Source organism: Xyrauchen texanus, chromosome 3 (assembly GCF_025860055.1).
Source record: "Xyrauchen texanus isolate HMW12.3.18 chromosome 3, RBS_HiC_50CHRs, whole genome shotgun sequence".
In the NCBI taxonomy this organism is placed as follows: Eukaryota; Metazoa; Chordata; class Actinopteri; order Cypriniformes; family Catostomidae; genus Xyrauchen; species Xyrauchen texanus.
This window is the reverse complement of record NC_068278.1, coordinates 9,393,256-9,410,636: the sequence shown is the minus strand read 5'-3', so window position 1 is coordinate 9,410,636 and position 17,381 is coordinate 9,393,256. Positions and strand designations below refer to the sequence as shown.

The 17,381-nt window shown below is 41.0% G+C and overlaps 1 protein-coding gene across 1 annotated transcript; it reads left to right on the top strand.

Moving 5' to 3' along the window:
- Positions 1–6,093: 6,093 nt before the first annotated feature.
- Positions 6,094–16,497, top strand: LOC127631425 (uncharacterized). Its single transcript, XM_052109542.1, has 4 exons — positions 6,094–6,216; positions 11,751–11,817; positions 12,034–12,141; positions 13,491–16,497. Exons 1-4 carry the CDS (start codon positions 6,113–6,115, stop codon positions 14,238–14,240), a joined length of 1,029 nt encoding a protein of 342 aa, XP_051965502.1. The 5' UTR covers positions 6,094–6,112; the 3' UTR covers positions 14,241–16,497.
- Positions 16,498–17,381: the final 884 nt, after the last annotated feature.

Sequence of the window (17,381 nt, the reverse complement as noted above, 5' to 3'; positions counted from 1 at the left end):
CCATGGGCATTTCAGCCAGTGAGATGGGAATTATTGATATTTGGTGCTCACACTTTGGTAATGTCTGTAGGAAAATCAGCCATGTCAGATAAAGGGGCTGGACGGTCATGGGTAGAAAAGTTGTGATGATACCAGAGCTCTCTCCACTTCTTTTGAACCATTCAAACGTGCATTTGTTTGATGTAGCGTAGTATAGGCATTAGTGAATTTGTCGAATTTGGAATGAAACCTCTACTTTTTAATTAATATTATTCATATTATTAACATGTGTTTGATCCTTTGAAAACATCTGTTGGCATTTTTCACGATTTTACGGTAAGATATTGCAACATGTTATTGCTAGTTGGATTTTAATTGTATGTCACAATGGGATGCTGTTAACACTTACATTTTAAAATGTTATGCTTTACTAGGTGCACAGAATTGCCACATTGTGAGCCACCACTTTTTCTCTACTCTATATTCCCACAGCACTACCTGTCTGGACCATTTCACAATTGCGTAGGACAGTTTATTGTTGGAAATTGACAGTAATTTGACAGTAGTTTTTGGAAATTAAGAGGTATCTCAAGGAATCTTAAATCGCCTTTCTGAGAGGAAGCAATGGCCCATCATCAGACCCATCACCCCAGTCAACACCATCATAATCCTCAGCGTCGTCACTCATCTCATCACCACCATCATCACCATCATGGTGCACACCTTCCAGAGGAACATGATGATCACAGGTCTGTTTTACTTAAATGGGTTACATATGAATGTAATATATATATATATATTTTTTAGATTCATAACATTTTAAAAACATCAATCTATAGCAGCTAATCAATTAGTGCTTAGAGCACTGTTGAAAACTAAAGGCCATTTTTCACCATTGGGCCCAACGGTTTTCGATCAGGGCTCATGGACAAGGTTTCTGTTTCCATTGTGGTGCTGCAAAAGAATTAGAATAGACTGACTGAGCAAGTGACCAGTCATGAGTTGCCACATCACCAAAGGTGTTCCACCAACACGGTTCTCCTGTTCGGAGTATGATTAGCTAACCGTGCTGAGAAATCCAGGCCGGGAACGGTTCGTAATCGTACCGAACCGAACTATGCTCAAGTGGAATTGCTGCTTGAATCATTACACACTGTGCTCAGAACTGTTTGGAGCGATAGTGGAAAAACAGCTTAAGTGTATAAAAATTGAATAATGTATAGAGCGGTCTGGTTCCGGACGTAAAAATCCCATGAATTTATTTTCAACAATAACTTGTAAACCTTTAAAGATAGACCTACCGTGACCTACCAGGTTATTCATCGATGTTATTTGCTTCCATTGAAGCCATCCGTCTGCATTATTTCAACTTCATTGTTTAAAAATCATGTTTTATAACAGAATTCATGGTAAACTATATTACCCATGGTACAGCAAAGAAAGGTCCACCAATCAGAGAACCGTGAAAATGTACCACGGAGCGACCGCCCACTCCCATGATGCACTGTGAATGATGTAACTTGAGTCGGTATCCCTTCAACCTTAAACTACTTATACATTTGTACATATCTGAATATTTTACAATAAACATAAAAAATATTGCTTCTATACTTATAATCAACAACCTAAAATCAATAGTTTTATATCTTCCCATCGTTTGTCAATTGCAATCAGGGGCACAACTACACATTTGTTGAGGGCTAATCTTTACTGTTCCGTGCCCCAGGCCAGAACACATTCCCACTCTGACCATATGTGTCATGTGACAGTCAGAGCAACGTCGGTAGACATAGGTTGAGCAGTAGCTATGAAGTTTCCTCTTGATAAAATAAAATAAAAAAACTAAAATGCATATTTTAACCCAGTTAAAATGCTGAGAAAATTAAGTTAACTAAAATGTTATCAAATAAAAGTTAAGTAAAATACATCCTTTCATTATTATTGTTTAAAATTGCACTTTTGGTTATTTGTAAGGTATTATAGGAGATAATATGTGGCACCCCATGCATTGCATATGTTGCATACCCCATTTTTGTGCCCCTGTTTGCAATGCATTTATAGTTTGTGCCCTCATGAAAGACGGTAAGTACACAGCCATGTACGTTTTTTATGTCAGATTTTCAAATACTTTTTTGCCTCAAAACAAAGTTTGTGATGTGATTCTCCTCTGAGCTGATTGGTTTGGTTCATGGCTTACAACTCTTTTATGATGGATTTTATTTAGTCTATGGAAGAAATTAATGGGAAAAATATTTCTGGAACCCAGATGGCTGAAAAGTGTGCAGGCACTGTTGCACTCTATTGCATGATAAAATAGCTATTACATATCGAAAAATCTTCCATTTTATTCAAAGTGAATACATGTTTTTTTTTTACTTTACTTGAAATATGTATAGTAATTATAATCGCTTACATAAAAGCTCATGATCTTATTGCTGTTTGAATATAAATGAGATTTGATGAAATAAGGTTTGGAGAGTTTTGTCTTTGTATGTATGCATGATACATTACTGTAAATGTAGATCAATATAATTTCTAAAAAATAAATGTATACATTTTCTGAAGAAAATGTGTGTTGTGCTTGCCCGTGCAAAACTCCCAACATCAACACTAGGTTGTTCAGGGTGGTTGCAAGGATGTTGCCAGGCAGTTGCTAGGGTATTATGAGTGGTTGTTTGCATGTTGCTAAGTAGTTGCTAGGGGTTTTCCAGTCATTTCAAAGGAGTTCTGCATGGTTGCCAGGGTTTCTGGGTGGTTGCTAGGGTGTCCTAGGTTATGCTAGAGCATTACTAAGTTGTAAAATAGTCCATCACTTTGATATTCTTGTCCCTAGATATGTCTCGGGTCCATCTTTCAAAGTAATGATTCTTACATTCTTACAGTCTGATGTCTATAGCATAAAAGGCTATAGACATCTATTTATGTATGGAAGCACATGGTTTTGAATGAGCAGAAGTAATTTGCAATAGTAATTAGCAAGCACCACTAATTTTTTTGTCTCCACTTTGTCATATAGTGCCTCAGAGGGCAGCAGTGTTCACCATCACATTCATGAGAATTATAACCATCATCACTCGCAAGCTGATAGCCATCATCATCATCGTTATCCACACCGCCAATGTCAGGATAAACATTACACAATGAAAAAGAAATCCCACTCTAAAGCTTCAGTGACTTCCTCAAACTCTTCTGGGTCTTCCTCTAGTTCTTCGTCATCAGCTTCATCAAGCTCATCCAGTTCGGATTCTTCTTCCTCCGATTCCTCTTCTTCCTCCAATACCTCTTCTTCTTCTTCCTCCAAATCATATTTTTCCAATTCTAGCTATTCTTCATATTCTTCTTCCTCTGGTTCCTGCTCTTCCTGGTCATCTAAAGCCAGTCTGGAAAATGTCCCATTTGCCTCTCAGTCCAAGCAAGGTATTCACCGTCCACAGCATTCACAATCATGTTTGGATATCACTAGAGGAAGGACAGCCTTTGAGGATGATGAGGATGAGGTAGACACTACGCCTCTATTAGAAACTGCTGGCAATATAAAGAAGTCTACAAGCAAGGAAAGGAATGTGGCTGCCAGAGAAAAAAGTGGAGGTACTGCCAGGAAGGCAAACTATTCTCAACAAAAGAATGAAAATGGCAATATCAGGCAAGAACAGAATCGGGCAAAAGGGGCACCAGTGGCTACAAACATAAGAAAGAGCAAGTCTATGGAGGTTCTGTCCAGAAGGACAGATCATTCTGGTGTGGGAGACTTGGATGAGAAAGAGCTGGAGAAAAGAAAACAGGTGGACCATAAGAACTTTGTGAAGGAGAAGATGAAGTTTTCTGCCTTTTTGAATGAAATCACAAGGCAGGTGCTTAGCCCATCAAGACTTACATCCCTTGGGGTAACAGATGTTCAAAGGCACACTAGCCATGGCCAGACCTCAGTGAAGTCTCCCAAGCCTGAACATAAAAGAAACAAGCAGTCAAAAAATACCCCAAGTAGGCCAGGAAGCAGTGCCAGCTCTGTTACATCGGTTGCCCACTCCCACACCAGCAAGCACTCTCACTCGAGCAAGCAGTCCCACTTCAGTAAGCATTCCCATTCCAGACGACACTCCCATTCCAGCAAGAACTCCCATTCAAACAAGCATCCTTATTCTGTAAAAGACCTTGAATACCAACAACAACAAAAGGATGTTTCAAGGCATCGCAGCAATAGTGAAAGAATTGATACAAGCAATAGTTCTTCTTTGAAAGGTCTTTCATTTGGGACAGAACATGACCACAAAGGACAGAAGAAGCACAAAATTGCACCCAATGAGCAACATATACATTCTTCTGCTCGTCGACATTCGCATCACACACGCTCTTCATCACACTACAATTACAATGAAGATTATCACAGCTCACCTCCACGTCCTCATTCCCCAGAAAACTTTCATCATCATTCCCATCCAGAATCTCATCACCATCGTTCACCTTCATCACATCGCCACCATGGAACTCATTGTAACCCATCTCCACACCATCATCCCTCCCACTCTAATTATCATCATCATTCACACACTCCATCAGATCACCACTGTGGAGCTCACCACAGCGCATCTCCAAAGCATCATTCTGCCAATTCAGGGACTCACCATCATCCTTCCCATTCAGAATCTCTTGAGTATCCTTTTCATGAAGAATCACAACATCATCATTCATCTTCTCTATCTCCCCACCACCATGAAGAACATGGTAGCACAGCTCATCTTTCCTCCCCCTCAGAACCTCACCACCATCAATCCCATACGAAATCGCCTCACCATCATTCTGACTATGATTCCTCTCAACCTAAATCCCATCAACACAATGAATTCCATCATGAGAATCTTCACCATCAATCTCCTCATCCAGACTCTCATCACAAGCAATCATCCCACCCTGATTACCACCATAACACTTCAGAACAGGAGCACCATCATTTACACAATGATTCCCACTCTGAAACTCACCAACCCGCTCATGACTCATCCCCTACTTCGGAACACCATCATCATTCCACTCATTCTGACACACACCATCATCATCATCATCAACGCCACCATCACATGTCTGACACTTATCCAAAAAGTCTTGCTCACTCCAAATCATCCCTTCATTATGAAAATCATCATAAATCACAATCTCAAAGTACCCAAGATCATTACCCACCACATTCCAAAGAGCACTGCCACCATCACCACTCCCATGTTGAATCCCGACCCCACCATGATCACAAGCCTCCAGAATCTCACCATTTCCATTCAGAATTAGAATCTGAACACCAACTCCATAAGCCTCAAGACTCCCACCATCATTCTCATTCAGAATCCCATCACCATTCCCAACCAGATTCACACCATTATAATTCCCAAGATCCAAATTATCACAATGATTATCCTAAACCCCATAGAAAGTATTCCCATTCAGAATCGATCCACTATCCTTCCCACTTCAAAGAGCATCATAGCAACGATGAACACCCAAGCCCACTTCGCCATTCTCCAGTTGGCCAGCGGTCTACTTCTCCACATTCCAATAAATCTGATTCATCTGCTAGCTCCACTATCCAGGATGACCAAACCACAGTGAGCCACAAAGGAACATCTCCATTACCAAAAGTAGGTTGAATTCAAAGATTCTTTAGATCATTTTGTCATATTACAAAATGTTATACGCATGAGGCTCCACCAACTTACATTCGTATTTACTTATTACGTGAATTAATCACATTAATTCAATAATTATTTGTTTTGCTTTTGTAATATTTGATATTTGTATCTTATTTTATCTTTCTCTAGGAAAAGGACGCCGAATTGGAAAGATTAATGTGAGTTCTTTTTGAGTACATGCTGTCATCGAAGAGCTTATTGCCTTAACTTTAGGTGTGGAAATTGCTTTGCAAATCTGTTATGTGAATTATACCCTAATATTAACCCTTTCCTGCCACACTTAGTATTACTTGACCACTTTGGGCATGCACACAAAAATGTGGAGTAGCTTAGTCTATGTGGAACTGTTTTCATGGTGTCTTGTTTGATGAATTGTCTCTATGTTAATCCTGTCTAGAATGTTACAGGAGCAGAATGAGGTTCTCCACCAGAGCCTGCTCCAGACCACTGTGCGAATGGAATGCATGGGATCAGAGTTCAAAACTGGTCACCAGCTCCTTGAATCTGATTTACAAAGAACTCGTTTAGAGCTTCACAGCCTAATGGACCGGTTCTCAAGGTAAAACTCAAGATGATGTTTTATGTTATAAACTTAAACTAGACTGTAGCTGTACTCTATCACATGCACTCTTATCTGTTGCTCAATTAAAGTCATATTTACATTTTTGATCAAAGTCTTTCAAACTTTGTAACTATTTTTTAAAACTTGCAGATGAGGAAGTTCACATTTCCAAAATGCCAGCGTTTATTGGATTGAGGAATTTGAAATAGTTCCTTGTAGGAAATGTATTAATTAATTTTATAAGAATTTTGTACCAATTCAACAAAGCATCTGTTTCTTCAGTTTCTGATGTCTAAATATAAGATATTAATAAGATACACATGCAGTATATACATAGGAAATACGAATAAACAGGCATGTAATGGAAATAAACACTCAGAAATGTTGACAGGCAAACAAGACTTTGCACTGAAAGCGCGAGAACCGGGAACTTAAATACACAGAGTTAATGTGAAACAGATGAGTAATCAAACAGAGTGGAAGATTATGGGAAATGTAGATTGTGAGTAGTTAGTACTCTGGAGATGGCAACCTCTGGCGGCCTTCAGGAGAGATAGCAGGTGCTGCAGGTGTAGCATTATCACTACGCCAACAAAATTACAGAAATGTATTACCATAAGAGTTACCGTGTTCATAAGAGTGAGATCAGATGAGTGAGCAGCTAAATCATTGGTCTGGACCAGGAATCACCTCAGCATCAATTACAGTAAGTGAACAGTTATCAAAGGAACAATAATGGACCCTATTCACACGTCCGCATTCACAAAGCGGAAGTCGTCATAGTTGGGTTAACCCAACTATGGCTGCTAACGAGGTGTATGTGTTTTAAAGGTTTTGCCTGCATTTACATTTGGAGATGTTGAACACATCATCCATCAACGGTTAAATCTAAACTCAACAAACTGGTAATCAGAAGGTCGCTGGTTCGATCCCCACAGCCACCTCCATTGTGTCCTTGAGCAAGGCACTTAACTCCAGGTTGCTCCGGGGGATTTGTCCCTGTAATAAGTGCACTGTAAGTCACTTTAGATAAAAGTGTCTACCAAATGCATAAATGTAAATGTAAGTTATCTCCATCGCATTTGATTGCCTGAACACACTGAGCTCATACAAAGTTCGGCATCTTTTGGAAATTAGTGGAAACACAAATCCAGATGTTTTCGTTTAGAATTTGTGCAAATAAAAATACTGTAGTGGTACTGGTTATTACTGTTCTTCCCTATCGCCACCATAGTTTACCCAACTATGAGGACTTCCGCTTCGCTAATGTTGAAGTGTAAAAAGGGTCCATAGAATATCCTACACAGCCTGTAAAAATTTATCCCCTCAGGTCGTAAATACATATCACTGACCTTTAAAATCAGAAGGGCTGCAGCCAGCTTTATTCCAACATCTTTCATTCTGTTGTGAATGAGTCGATACCTGTTTCTTTATCTGAATGTATGGTATGCACTGACAACCTTCACACTTGAATGTATAGTATGCACTGAAAACCTTCACACTTGAAGGACCCAATGAAAAAATTAAATTCTTGAATTTAATTGAAATATTTCTGTAATATTTTCTTAACTTGTATGCGGCATTGCTATGGGATCCAGATAAAACCTCAAACCTTTATTTTAGCAGAAAACTGCAAGACCTTTTTGCTCTCAACAGGCATTGAATGAGCGCCTCATTCCAAATAAGGTGAAATGCTCTGATGACTTACTCCACAAAAACCTACCCTGTGTCTGAAATCGCATACTGTCACAGTATGTACTGTATTTGATAAAGGACGCACTTCTCTAAAGGTAAAACAGTAGGTACCTTAGGTATGCATACGAGTTGTATAAAGAGATTTCGAACATACTTCATGTATCATGTGAACATACTTTCATCAATACCACATGGGTATTGATTCGTGACCCAAATATATGACATAATAACAAGAAACTTGAAAATAATCTACTCTGGTTTGTTAAACAAGCACCATTTAAGCACAATGAACAACTTTCTTTGTACATACATAAATATATATATCACTTACAATTGAAAAGAGCCGTCCAACTGAAGCAGCAACCACAGCCTCCCAAATGCAGTTCAAAGAGATGTATTGTCTTTCCTCACTGGAAATCTCATGTTTGTGAAGGGCCCACAATTTCCGCATCTGTGAATGGCCTCGTTTACTTCTTTGAAGGCCTCGTTTACCTCTGAATTTGTGAAAAGGACAATGAGAAATTGGCAGTCTGAATTTGCATTTCCCTCCCCCAGACATATGGTATTAAAGGATTGAATCATGCATCTGTCCATTCAGATTTCTTCTTCGGAGCCGAACGGTTGTGCGATCAGCGAGTTGAGATCACTTACTGTTCCACTCAACTCTGCAGAGATGACGCTGTTGGATCTACTGCGCATATCAGCGGGTTTCTCCTTCTCTGCATGGCAGTGCAGCTTTGCCCCTGGGCACTTCGCCAGCGCTGCTAAAAGAGAGTATTCTAAATTAGTTTATTTTCTCTAAAAGAGGATCCACCTGTGTCCCGAGAACGCCGCCACCTGGCGGGATCGCCTGGTGCTCCCCTCCAAGGCATGTTGGATGACCTCGTCACTGACCGCCAAAGCCACAGTGCACCACTGGACAGGCTGCCTCCGCCCTGCATGCCATGGCCCTCCTGCAAGTTCACCAGGCCAAAGCACTCAAAGATCTGCACTTGGGTAGTCCTGACCCCGACGTGTTGCAGGAGCTGCGCACTGCGACCTACCTCACCCTCAGGGTCACATAGGTCACAGCGTGGACACTCGGGCAGGCGATGGCCACCCTCGTTGTCCATGAGTATCATCTATAGCTGAACCTGGCCGAGATGTGGGATGTAGACAAAGCACGCTTTCTCAATGCCCCCATCTCCCAGCTTGGACTATTCGACGATACGGTTGACGACTTCGCCCAGCAGTTCTCAGCGGTGAAGAAACAGATGGATGCCATTTCCCACATCATGCCCCGCCACCATACCAGCGTGGGTTGTGCTCCATCTGCTCGCTGAGGGCGTCCTCCTGCAGCTTCCGAACGTCAGGCAGCTCCGCTTCAACCTGGGCCCAGCTCTCAGCCCCAGCATAAAGCGCCCCGCAGGAAGTGCACGCCCCCCGTCTCCTGAACGTCCTCAAAGATCCGGCAGGCTCCCAAACGTTCCTAAGACGGACGACCCAGGGAACGAGATTTTTGCTCCGGAGCTGGTAAGCGGAAAACACTCCATCCCCCGGTGGAGGGCTGGGAGGAGAATCCTCAGTCAAAGTAATTTTTTTCCTGCACCCCCTTTGGGCTGCGGTACCCAAATTCTCAATAATAGTGCAATTTCCTCTTTCCCTGGGTCACCTGGCTCGCAAATTCTGTTCTCACGGCAACCCGCTGCCACACTTCAGCAATCCCGGCACCCTAGACATGGACCTTTCGCCTCTGGACCCACAACTGCTGTCCCCCGGCCGGCCGGTTCTGACGAGTTCAGAGGACGCCTACACGCGACGTCCTCCTCAGTCACTAACCCGCCCCCTGCTGAGTGTGCGGAGCAAGGTAAGTGCTTCAAGTCTTCTCTCAGCACCAAAGGCGCAGGATGCGCTTTTGCCTCCTGACGCCACACTACCTGCTCTGCCCCGCTGCGAAGCCTCGCCAGGTATGTCAAAAACGATCGTCCTCTAAGTGACCCTCGCACGGAGCTTGGACGCCTGGGTCTCACTGCCCAACCCGTCACGCTGGCTACACCGGACCATTCGACTCGGCTACACCGGACCATTCGATCATTACGCAATTCAGTTTGCCAGTCCTCCGCCCCCCTTCACGGGCGTCCGTTTTTCCGCAGTATACGGCGAACATGCCAAATCCCTGTGCACGGAAATCGCCTCTCTTTTACTCAAAGATGCGATAGAGCCTGTCCCTCCAACCGAAATGAAGAAGGGTTTCTACAGCCCTTACTTCATTGTACCCAAGAAAGGCGGCGGCTTACGACCGATCTTGGCGAGTTTTCAACTGGGCTCTGTTCAAACTCCCGTTCAAAATGCTCACCCAGAAACCGTTCACGGCCGGCGCGAGACTCTCTAAGCGACAGGAATCCGAATGAACCAGCACAATACAAAATAGAGTTAAATATGATGATTCAATGTTAAATCAAATTGAATAATAACAACTAAGATTAGAACATTAATATATCCTTAGAAACTTTTATAATTGGAGTCAGATAAAATAAACGAGGATCTTAAAATGAATAATATAGTTATGTAATTGAAATTAAATAACTTAAACTGAACACGCACAATAAGACAGAACACGCAGGAGACCTTCATTCATGCTGTTGGAAGCTGCCATTGGACCAATAGGTGGACCACCTTACATAATTTAATACGCAAGACAGAGAGACATGCGGTGATTCAGAACAAAACAAAGCCACGTGCTCTCACAAGAAAACAAAACACCTAAATGGCACGAGTGCACATCGCCAAGACAATAAGGCAATATACGCTCATGCCAACTGACAGAACAGACTAAAGAATGCATAGCAATGCAAAAAAAAGCGTAGCCATGCATTCTCACACTAAATAAAACCTGAGCGTACATTGCAAGGCAAACGCCATGCGATGCACTCAACAGGCAACAAAAACAAGACAGGATACCTGTGCGAGAGTTCAGCCACACACACACCCGACACCTCAGACTGCAGTGACCGAACCTCAGCACAAAGTGAAGACAACTCGCAACCCGGGCTCACAGTGCAAAGCGAGCACAGTGCGCGTCCACGGTCGTGAGAGACAGACATAGATTATTGACGCAAGTACATGTCACCAAGATGATAAGCGCAATGCACTCAGGCCAATACAAGACCAGATATGGAACATGAGTGCCCGGATCCCAAAACTGAACCAGACAGAAGGGTTAGGATCCAGACACCATGCTCCCGACATGAGACACGAGACCGACCGAAGAGCGCACGGCAGAGGAATACAAACCCCAAGTCGTGCACTCAAACAAAAACAGACAGAACATGGAGCAAGGGTGTCTGGATCCCAACACAGACCGAAACCGAACCAGACAGGAAGTCAGGATCCAGACACCATGCTCCGTACATGACACAAGACAGACCGTCTTGCGCACGGCGGGAATTTCCCAACTTGACCCACAAAGACAGCACATGAAACGAAACACAAGATGATGATACCGTGACATATATATATATATATATATGTATATATATATATAGTATATATGATCTATAATCAGAACTGAGGGGACATATGTTATTGAAGCTTAAATCCTCTTTTTTTCACAAAGTAGGTGTGATAGTGACATTGTATCTGTTTGGACAAACACAATTATTTTTTTATGCATAAAAACATAATTACGTTATATAAATAATAATATAAATAATTATGTTACAGAATAAAAAAATAAAAAATATAAAAATCCTTTATTAAACTCTTAATTTAATCTTTATTAGTGCAACACAGTCGGTTTTGATTGAGAAATTTAGAATTTGTTTTTATACCATTCACTTCCATGTATCTTTCTTCAGACTTCAGGACAACTACTCCAGCACTCAACAAATCAACCACCTTCTGGAGAAAAAATTGCATTGTGTGGTAAAGTCCAATTTCTCACAATTTCACAACATTCTTAGTTTGTAGTTCAACCCTTAAGAATTAAGACAATTTATCTTACAGGTCATAAACCATTTTTACAATATCATAATCATTAAGAGTTATAAGAATCTGCATATGTTGAAGAAAACAAACCATAGAGATGTGAAGTACAGTGTATCGTTACATATGTCTCGTACTTCTTATATTTTAATTTAGGCACAAAGCATGGATGGAGAGCGTGAGCAACTGAACCAGCGTGTCTCTGAGCTCACAGAACAGCTATGTGCAGCAAATACAACAATCCAAAGTCTCGAGACCATTAATGTGAGAGATTGTCCTGACTTGCAGAACTTTTTTGTTTAATATATTTGTTCTCTGAAAATTGTGTAATTTCTGTGCAACTAGTGTCACCAAACAGAACTGCAAAAATATTGCCTGTTTTTAAACAGGTTACCAGAACACTAACCAGCCATTTGTTGTTCAAACAGACAGTCCCACCCCAAACTCTTCCCATTGCTGCTACCGGGCTGGGCTGCATTTCCCATACAACGATGTAAATCACTGCTAAACCACCAAAGTATGATGCATCAATGAAGAAATTAACTAGTCAGATATGTCAGTTTTCAAAAACCGCTGTAACTATGTTGCACATCCATCGTTCTAACCACATTGGTTCAACAATACAGAGCTGTCGTTAATGGCATTAAGCAGGGGCTGGAGTAATAATTTGTGCAGATATAAAATTATAATAGCTTATTTACGTGTGCATCAGAAAGCTGTTTAATTTATTAACTGTGTATGTGACAGGTACAGTACATTGTGCTGCAATAGTGGGGTTTCCTTTACATCAGACTTCGGGATTCCCCCGACGCATTTGGGCACATAAGCACATGCGCACTGTTCAAAAACACATAATAACTTCACTTGTGTATTAACATGGCAGGACCCGTGTGTGTTAAAGTGCTTTTTCTTAACAACCTTTAATCCCTTACACGTCTGCATTCGTGTTTACATTAAGTTTCAGAATACAGCTTTCTGCAAAACCCTGGAACAAGCAGTTTTCCTAAGTGCATGGTCAAAGTCTTGATAGAATGTAAGATATATATGGAATGATATAGAAGTCAAATGTTGTCCAAACAGCAAGCTAACAAGGAACTATTCTTCAAACCACAGGAGGAGAGCTGTAGTTCTAACCACTGAACTTTGCGATGCAGTTTGCAAATGTTTGTTGAAACTTCTTCTTCGTGAAACACCAGATCATTTAATTATGTTGTTAACGATGGAATTTGCACCATGGTTTGCACATGATGCTTTTGGGAAATGCACCCCTGGTTGGGATGCTCAAACAAGCAGAATAATGGGCCTTATTCATGAACCATGGGTAGAACATATTTGTAACAAATTTTGAGCATCATTACAGTTTCAGCCTCAAATTATATATGGCCCTATGTTTCCTGGTGTTTGACATTTTTGTGTTTGATTTTTGGAAGTTAAACTATCATCAAAGCATGTAGGTTGTATTATAATTTTGTTTTAGCATTTATAGTGTCTATAATTAATTAATTCATGCTTATTCAAAATATGCCCTTAGACAGATTTACCATTCAGAAACTCCTGTTTACAAGGGGATTTCTGATTCAGAAAATCGTAATTTCTCCATCCCTTCATCACAGGTGACATCAATGCTACAGGAAGCCCTGGTGAAACACTTGAAATCTGATGATCCCCTTACTCCACTACCAGTGGCCCCACCTCCAGCTCAGTTCATAGATAGTGGCCATTATGACAAAGGGGATGACCAATCATTGGGCACGCTCCCAGAGGAGGAAGAATCGGATTGGTCAGAATTGGGGGAGGAGGCACAGAACTTTATTTTAAGGGGTTCACAGAGAACTCATGAAAACACTTATGTGCAATGGCAGCAGGGACAAGGCTGCTGGGAGGGGGCAAATCAGTATGGGAGGGGAAATGCTGACACCGAAAGTGATTCTGGTGGTGAGGAGAACAAAACTCACCATCCTCACACCCTACAGATACCTCATCTCAAATTCACTGTCCACCCCGAAACATTATTGGCCCCCATCGCAGATGGTCAAGCATCCGAGAGCTACCAGATCACAGAGGTACGCAATCTGGGCTCCCCCATCCGTGTCCTATCTGCTAGTCTGGAAGAGATCAACACCATTGGGCTTCTGAAGAAGCAGGATAGTCCTGGCCAGCTGAGGTCCAATAAATCCATGATGGACCTCCACCATACACAGTTTGGCACCAGACAGGTCACGTATGTGAATGAGATTGTTTGTAATTGGCAAGAAGCAAACAGCCAGGGCCCTGGAAAGGAAGTTAATGGGATGGTTGGTCTGGAGTCTGCTCAAAAATTGCTCAACCACTTCATCCATGATGGGGAGAGTACAGACTTGTGACACAAGGGTGTATGGTGAATCTGTTACAGTATTTATGATGCAAGTAGTAGTAATGCAATTACAGTAGGTCAGTAGGTTGCCAATTACATTGGCAACCTACACCTACTCACTGAGCACTTTATTAGGAACATTTGTACACCTACTTATTCATGCGATTATCTAAACAGCCAAACATGTGGCAGCAGTGCAATGCATAAAATCCTACAAACACGGGTCAAAAGCTTCAGTTAATGTTCACATCAACCATCAGAATGGGAGAAAAAATGTGATCTTAGTGATTTAGACAGTGGCATGATTGTTGGTGCCAGATTGGTTGGTTTGAGTATTTATGTAACCGCTGATCTAATGGGATTTTCACACACAACAGTCTCTAGAATTTACTCAGAATGGTGCGAAAACAAAAGACATCCTGTGAGTGGCAATTCTGTGGACAGAAATGCCTTGTTGATGAGAGAGGACAACAGCGATTGGCCAGACTGGTTCAAGCTCACAGAAAAGCTATGGTAACTCGGATAACCACTCTGTACAATTGTATTGAGCAGAGTTGCATTTCAGAATGCACAACACATCGAACCTTGAGGCAGTTAGGCTACATCAGCAGAATACCACGTCAGGCACTTTATTAGGACCATAGTGTTCCTAATAAAGTACTCAATGAGTGTATATTTTATGTATGATTTACAAGATGAGAAAAAAAAACGTATTTTTTTCTTTAAAATTAAATCGTAAAGTCTTAAATTCCTAACAAATTTTAGACATAATTTAATGCCATTTAATTGGCAAAATATTAACGCAGTGGTTCTCAGCTATTTTTGCTTCAGGACCCTGATTTTACATTGCACATCTAGTAGCGACCCAAAGCAAAAAAAAAAAAAACATATTTAATGTCTAGGTCTTTTTTTCTTTTACCCTGCAAGTTTTTGTTAATGGTTTTCCAGGATGAGGGCATGTCACACAATCTGTCCATGTTGGCATCTGCCTAATCTGACAGATGCATACAGTAGATTTTGATTTATTGCACACACATCCTGTAACAGCAACAACAACAAAAATAGTATTTGCATTAAGCCTTGTTTTCCCCTGCTGTCTGGACCCAGTCATGTAACCTATTTTTGTAGCAACCAGTTCAGAGCCATTTTATTATTTCTAGCCATTGATGTACAGTAGATCAACTGCAAACATGTAGTTCACTCTGTTTTTGACCAATTCATCCATAGGAAATCCTAGTCTCTTCTGCCACAGTCCTTTATAGACTGAGTAAAGATATCAGGTTTGATATAGAATGACAAAACTGCTAGATTCATTAAATAGTTTAAGCTAGAAATGACTAAACTTTGCTCATTATATACTTATATGTAATTTGTAAATGATCAGTATTTAATTGTTTGCTTACCTATTTGAGTGCATGTAATAATGTTGTAATAATTTGTATTATAATCTGTTTTAAAGCTTTATTCAGCATGCATGATGGTATAATAGAACAAATGAAGAGGTATTTAAACTAGAGCTGTAAAAATGTACACGTTAACGCATGCAATTAATCTCATCGTGATTAACACATTTACCGTTAATACAGCATAAACCAGCATAAACACATGATGGATGAGCAGAACCTTTGCGTTGTTTCCGCCTGGAGTCATTATACCGACGCACACTTCTCAGCACACACTCATACGTGCTTCCATGTCAGTGATAAAATGATGGAGAAAAGACCTCTGAGCACTATTTGGTGTACAAAACAAGCCCAGATGGGACTTGTGATAGAAAAGTATTTTTCAGATGCTTGATGCTGATGCCCAGATGCGAATCATGAGTTTAAGAGATTGAATGCCCATTGCAATGAAAATGCAACATATGCAGAGACTAGTTTTTCCAATTAGTCAACCTGCCAATTAGATTTTGGGAAATGTTTAATGTTACTTGAATTGGTGCTATTTTAGTGCTGACAGCACTTATACATACATAAAACAATACAGATCAGATATACAATTAGATTTGAAATAATGAGAAAGGGATGTGCTGTTAAGATTGACTCCCTATACACACTTTATATACAGGATTTAAAGGAAAAACTCCTGTTCATCACTGATGTTTTTCCATTCTAACATGCAAACTTAAACAGTGTGTATTTAACAGTGCATAGCTATTTGACAAACCCCTTGTGTTGCAGAATGTTTTAGCGCAATGTCATGATGATTTAACTTTTTTGGTTCATAAACTGTATAATGCATCTTCCTAAATGTATTACCTAGTACATTGTAATTCGAACGTTTGTAATAATGCCTGTATATCTAAATAAATAAGCAGAAAAAGCATTACAATTTGACGTCTTTTCTCTTAAAAGGAGAGAATTAGCATCTTAATGTATAGGCCCACTGAATGTACTTGTATCAAATAATTTATATTACAGTTTCACCAGACATAATACAATAAAGAACCATACACTGAAGGATAATAACTTTTTATTACCAGCAGCAATTTGAAATTAACATGGTATGGTAAATGGTCTGCACTTATATAGCGCCTTTTTAACCTTAACGGTATTCAAAGCGCTTTACACTGTGACACATTCACCCCTACATTCATACACCAATGGTGGCAGAGATGCCATGCAAGGTGCTGGCCTGCCATTGGGAGCAACTTGGGGTTCAGTGTCTTGCCCAAGAACACTTCGGCATGTGGAGTCGTGTGGGCCGGGATTCAAACCACCAATCCTGTGATTAGTGGCTGACCCGCTCTACCAACTGAGCCACAGCCACCCCCAACAAATACAATTTTACACAAATACATTGTTGTGGCAGGGCGAAGGGCGAGGCCGGGTCGTGATTCTGCACACCTGGCCCATAATCAGGCTAATTAGCCCTCGAGAACGATAAAAGCCGACCGAAGATAGCAGTACAACAGAGAGAGAGATTTACGGACAGCTGTCCGACACCTCTGTGTGTTTGTCTTTTTGTTAAAGTTTGTTATTAAAATATTATTTATATTGTTTAAACGGTTCTCGCATCTTCCTTTCCAGGAAGCAGTAGGGATGCGCCGTAGTGGAGTTCTCGCCACTACCATCTACACGAAAGGAGCAGCCGCGGCCATCTGGCGCAGGACAGAGGAGCCCGTCCGCCTTGAAGTGGAGGAATGCTGCCG

Coding starts and splice junctions, on each gene's coding strand:
- LOC127631425 (XM_052109542.1), top strand. CDS start 6,113: ATGGAATGCATGGGATCAGAGTTCAAAACTGGTCACCAGCTCCTTGAA. Junction 11,818..12,033: donor AGAAAAAATTGCATTGTGTG/GTAAAGTCCAAT, acceptor ATTTTAATTTAG/GCACAAAGCATGGATGGAGA. Junction 12,142..13,490: donor AAAGTCTCGAGACCATTAAT/GTGAGAGATTGT, acceptor CCTTCATCACAG/GTGACATCAATGCTACAGGA.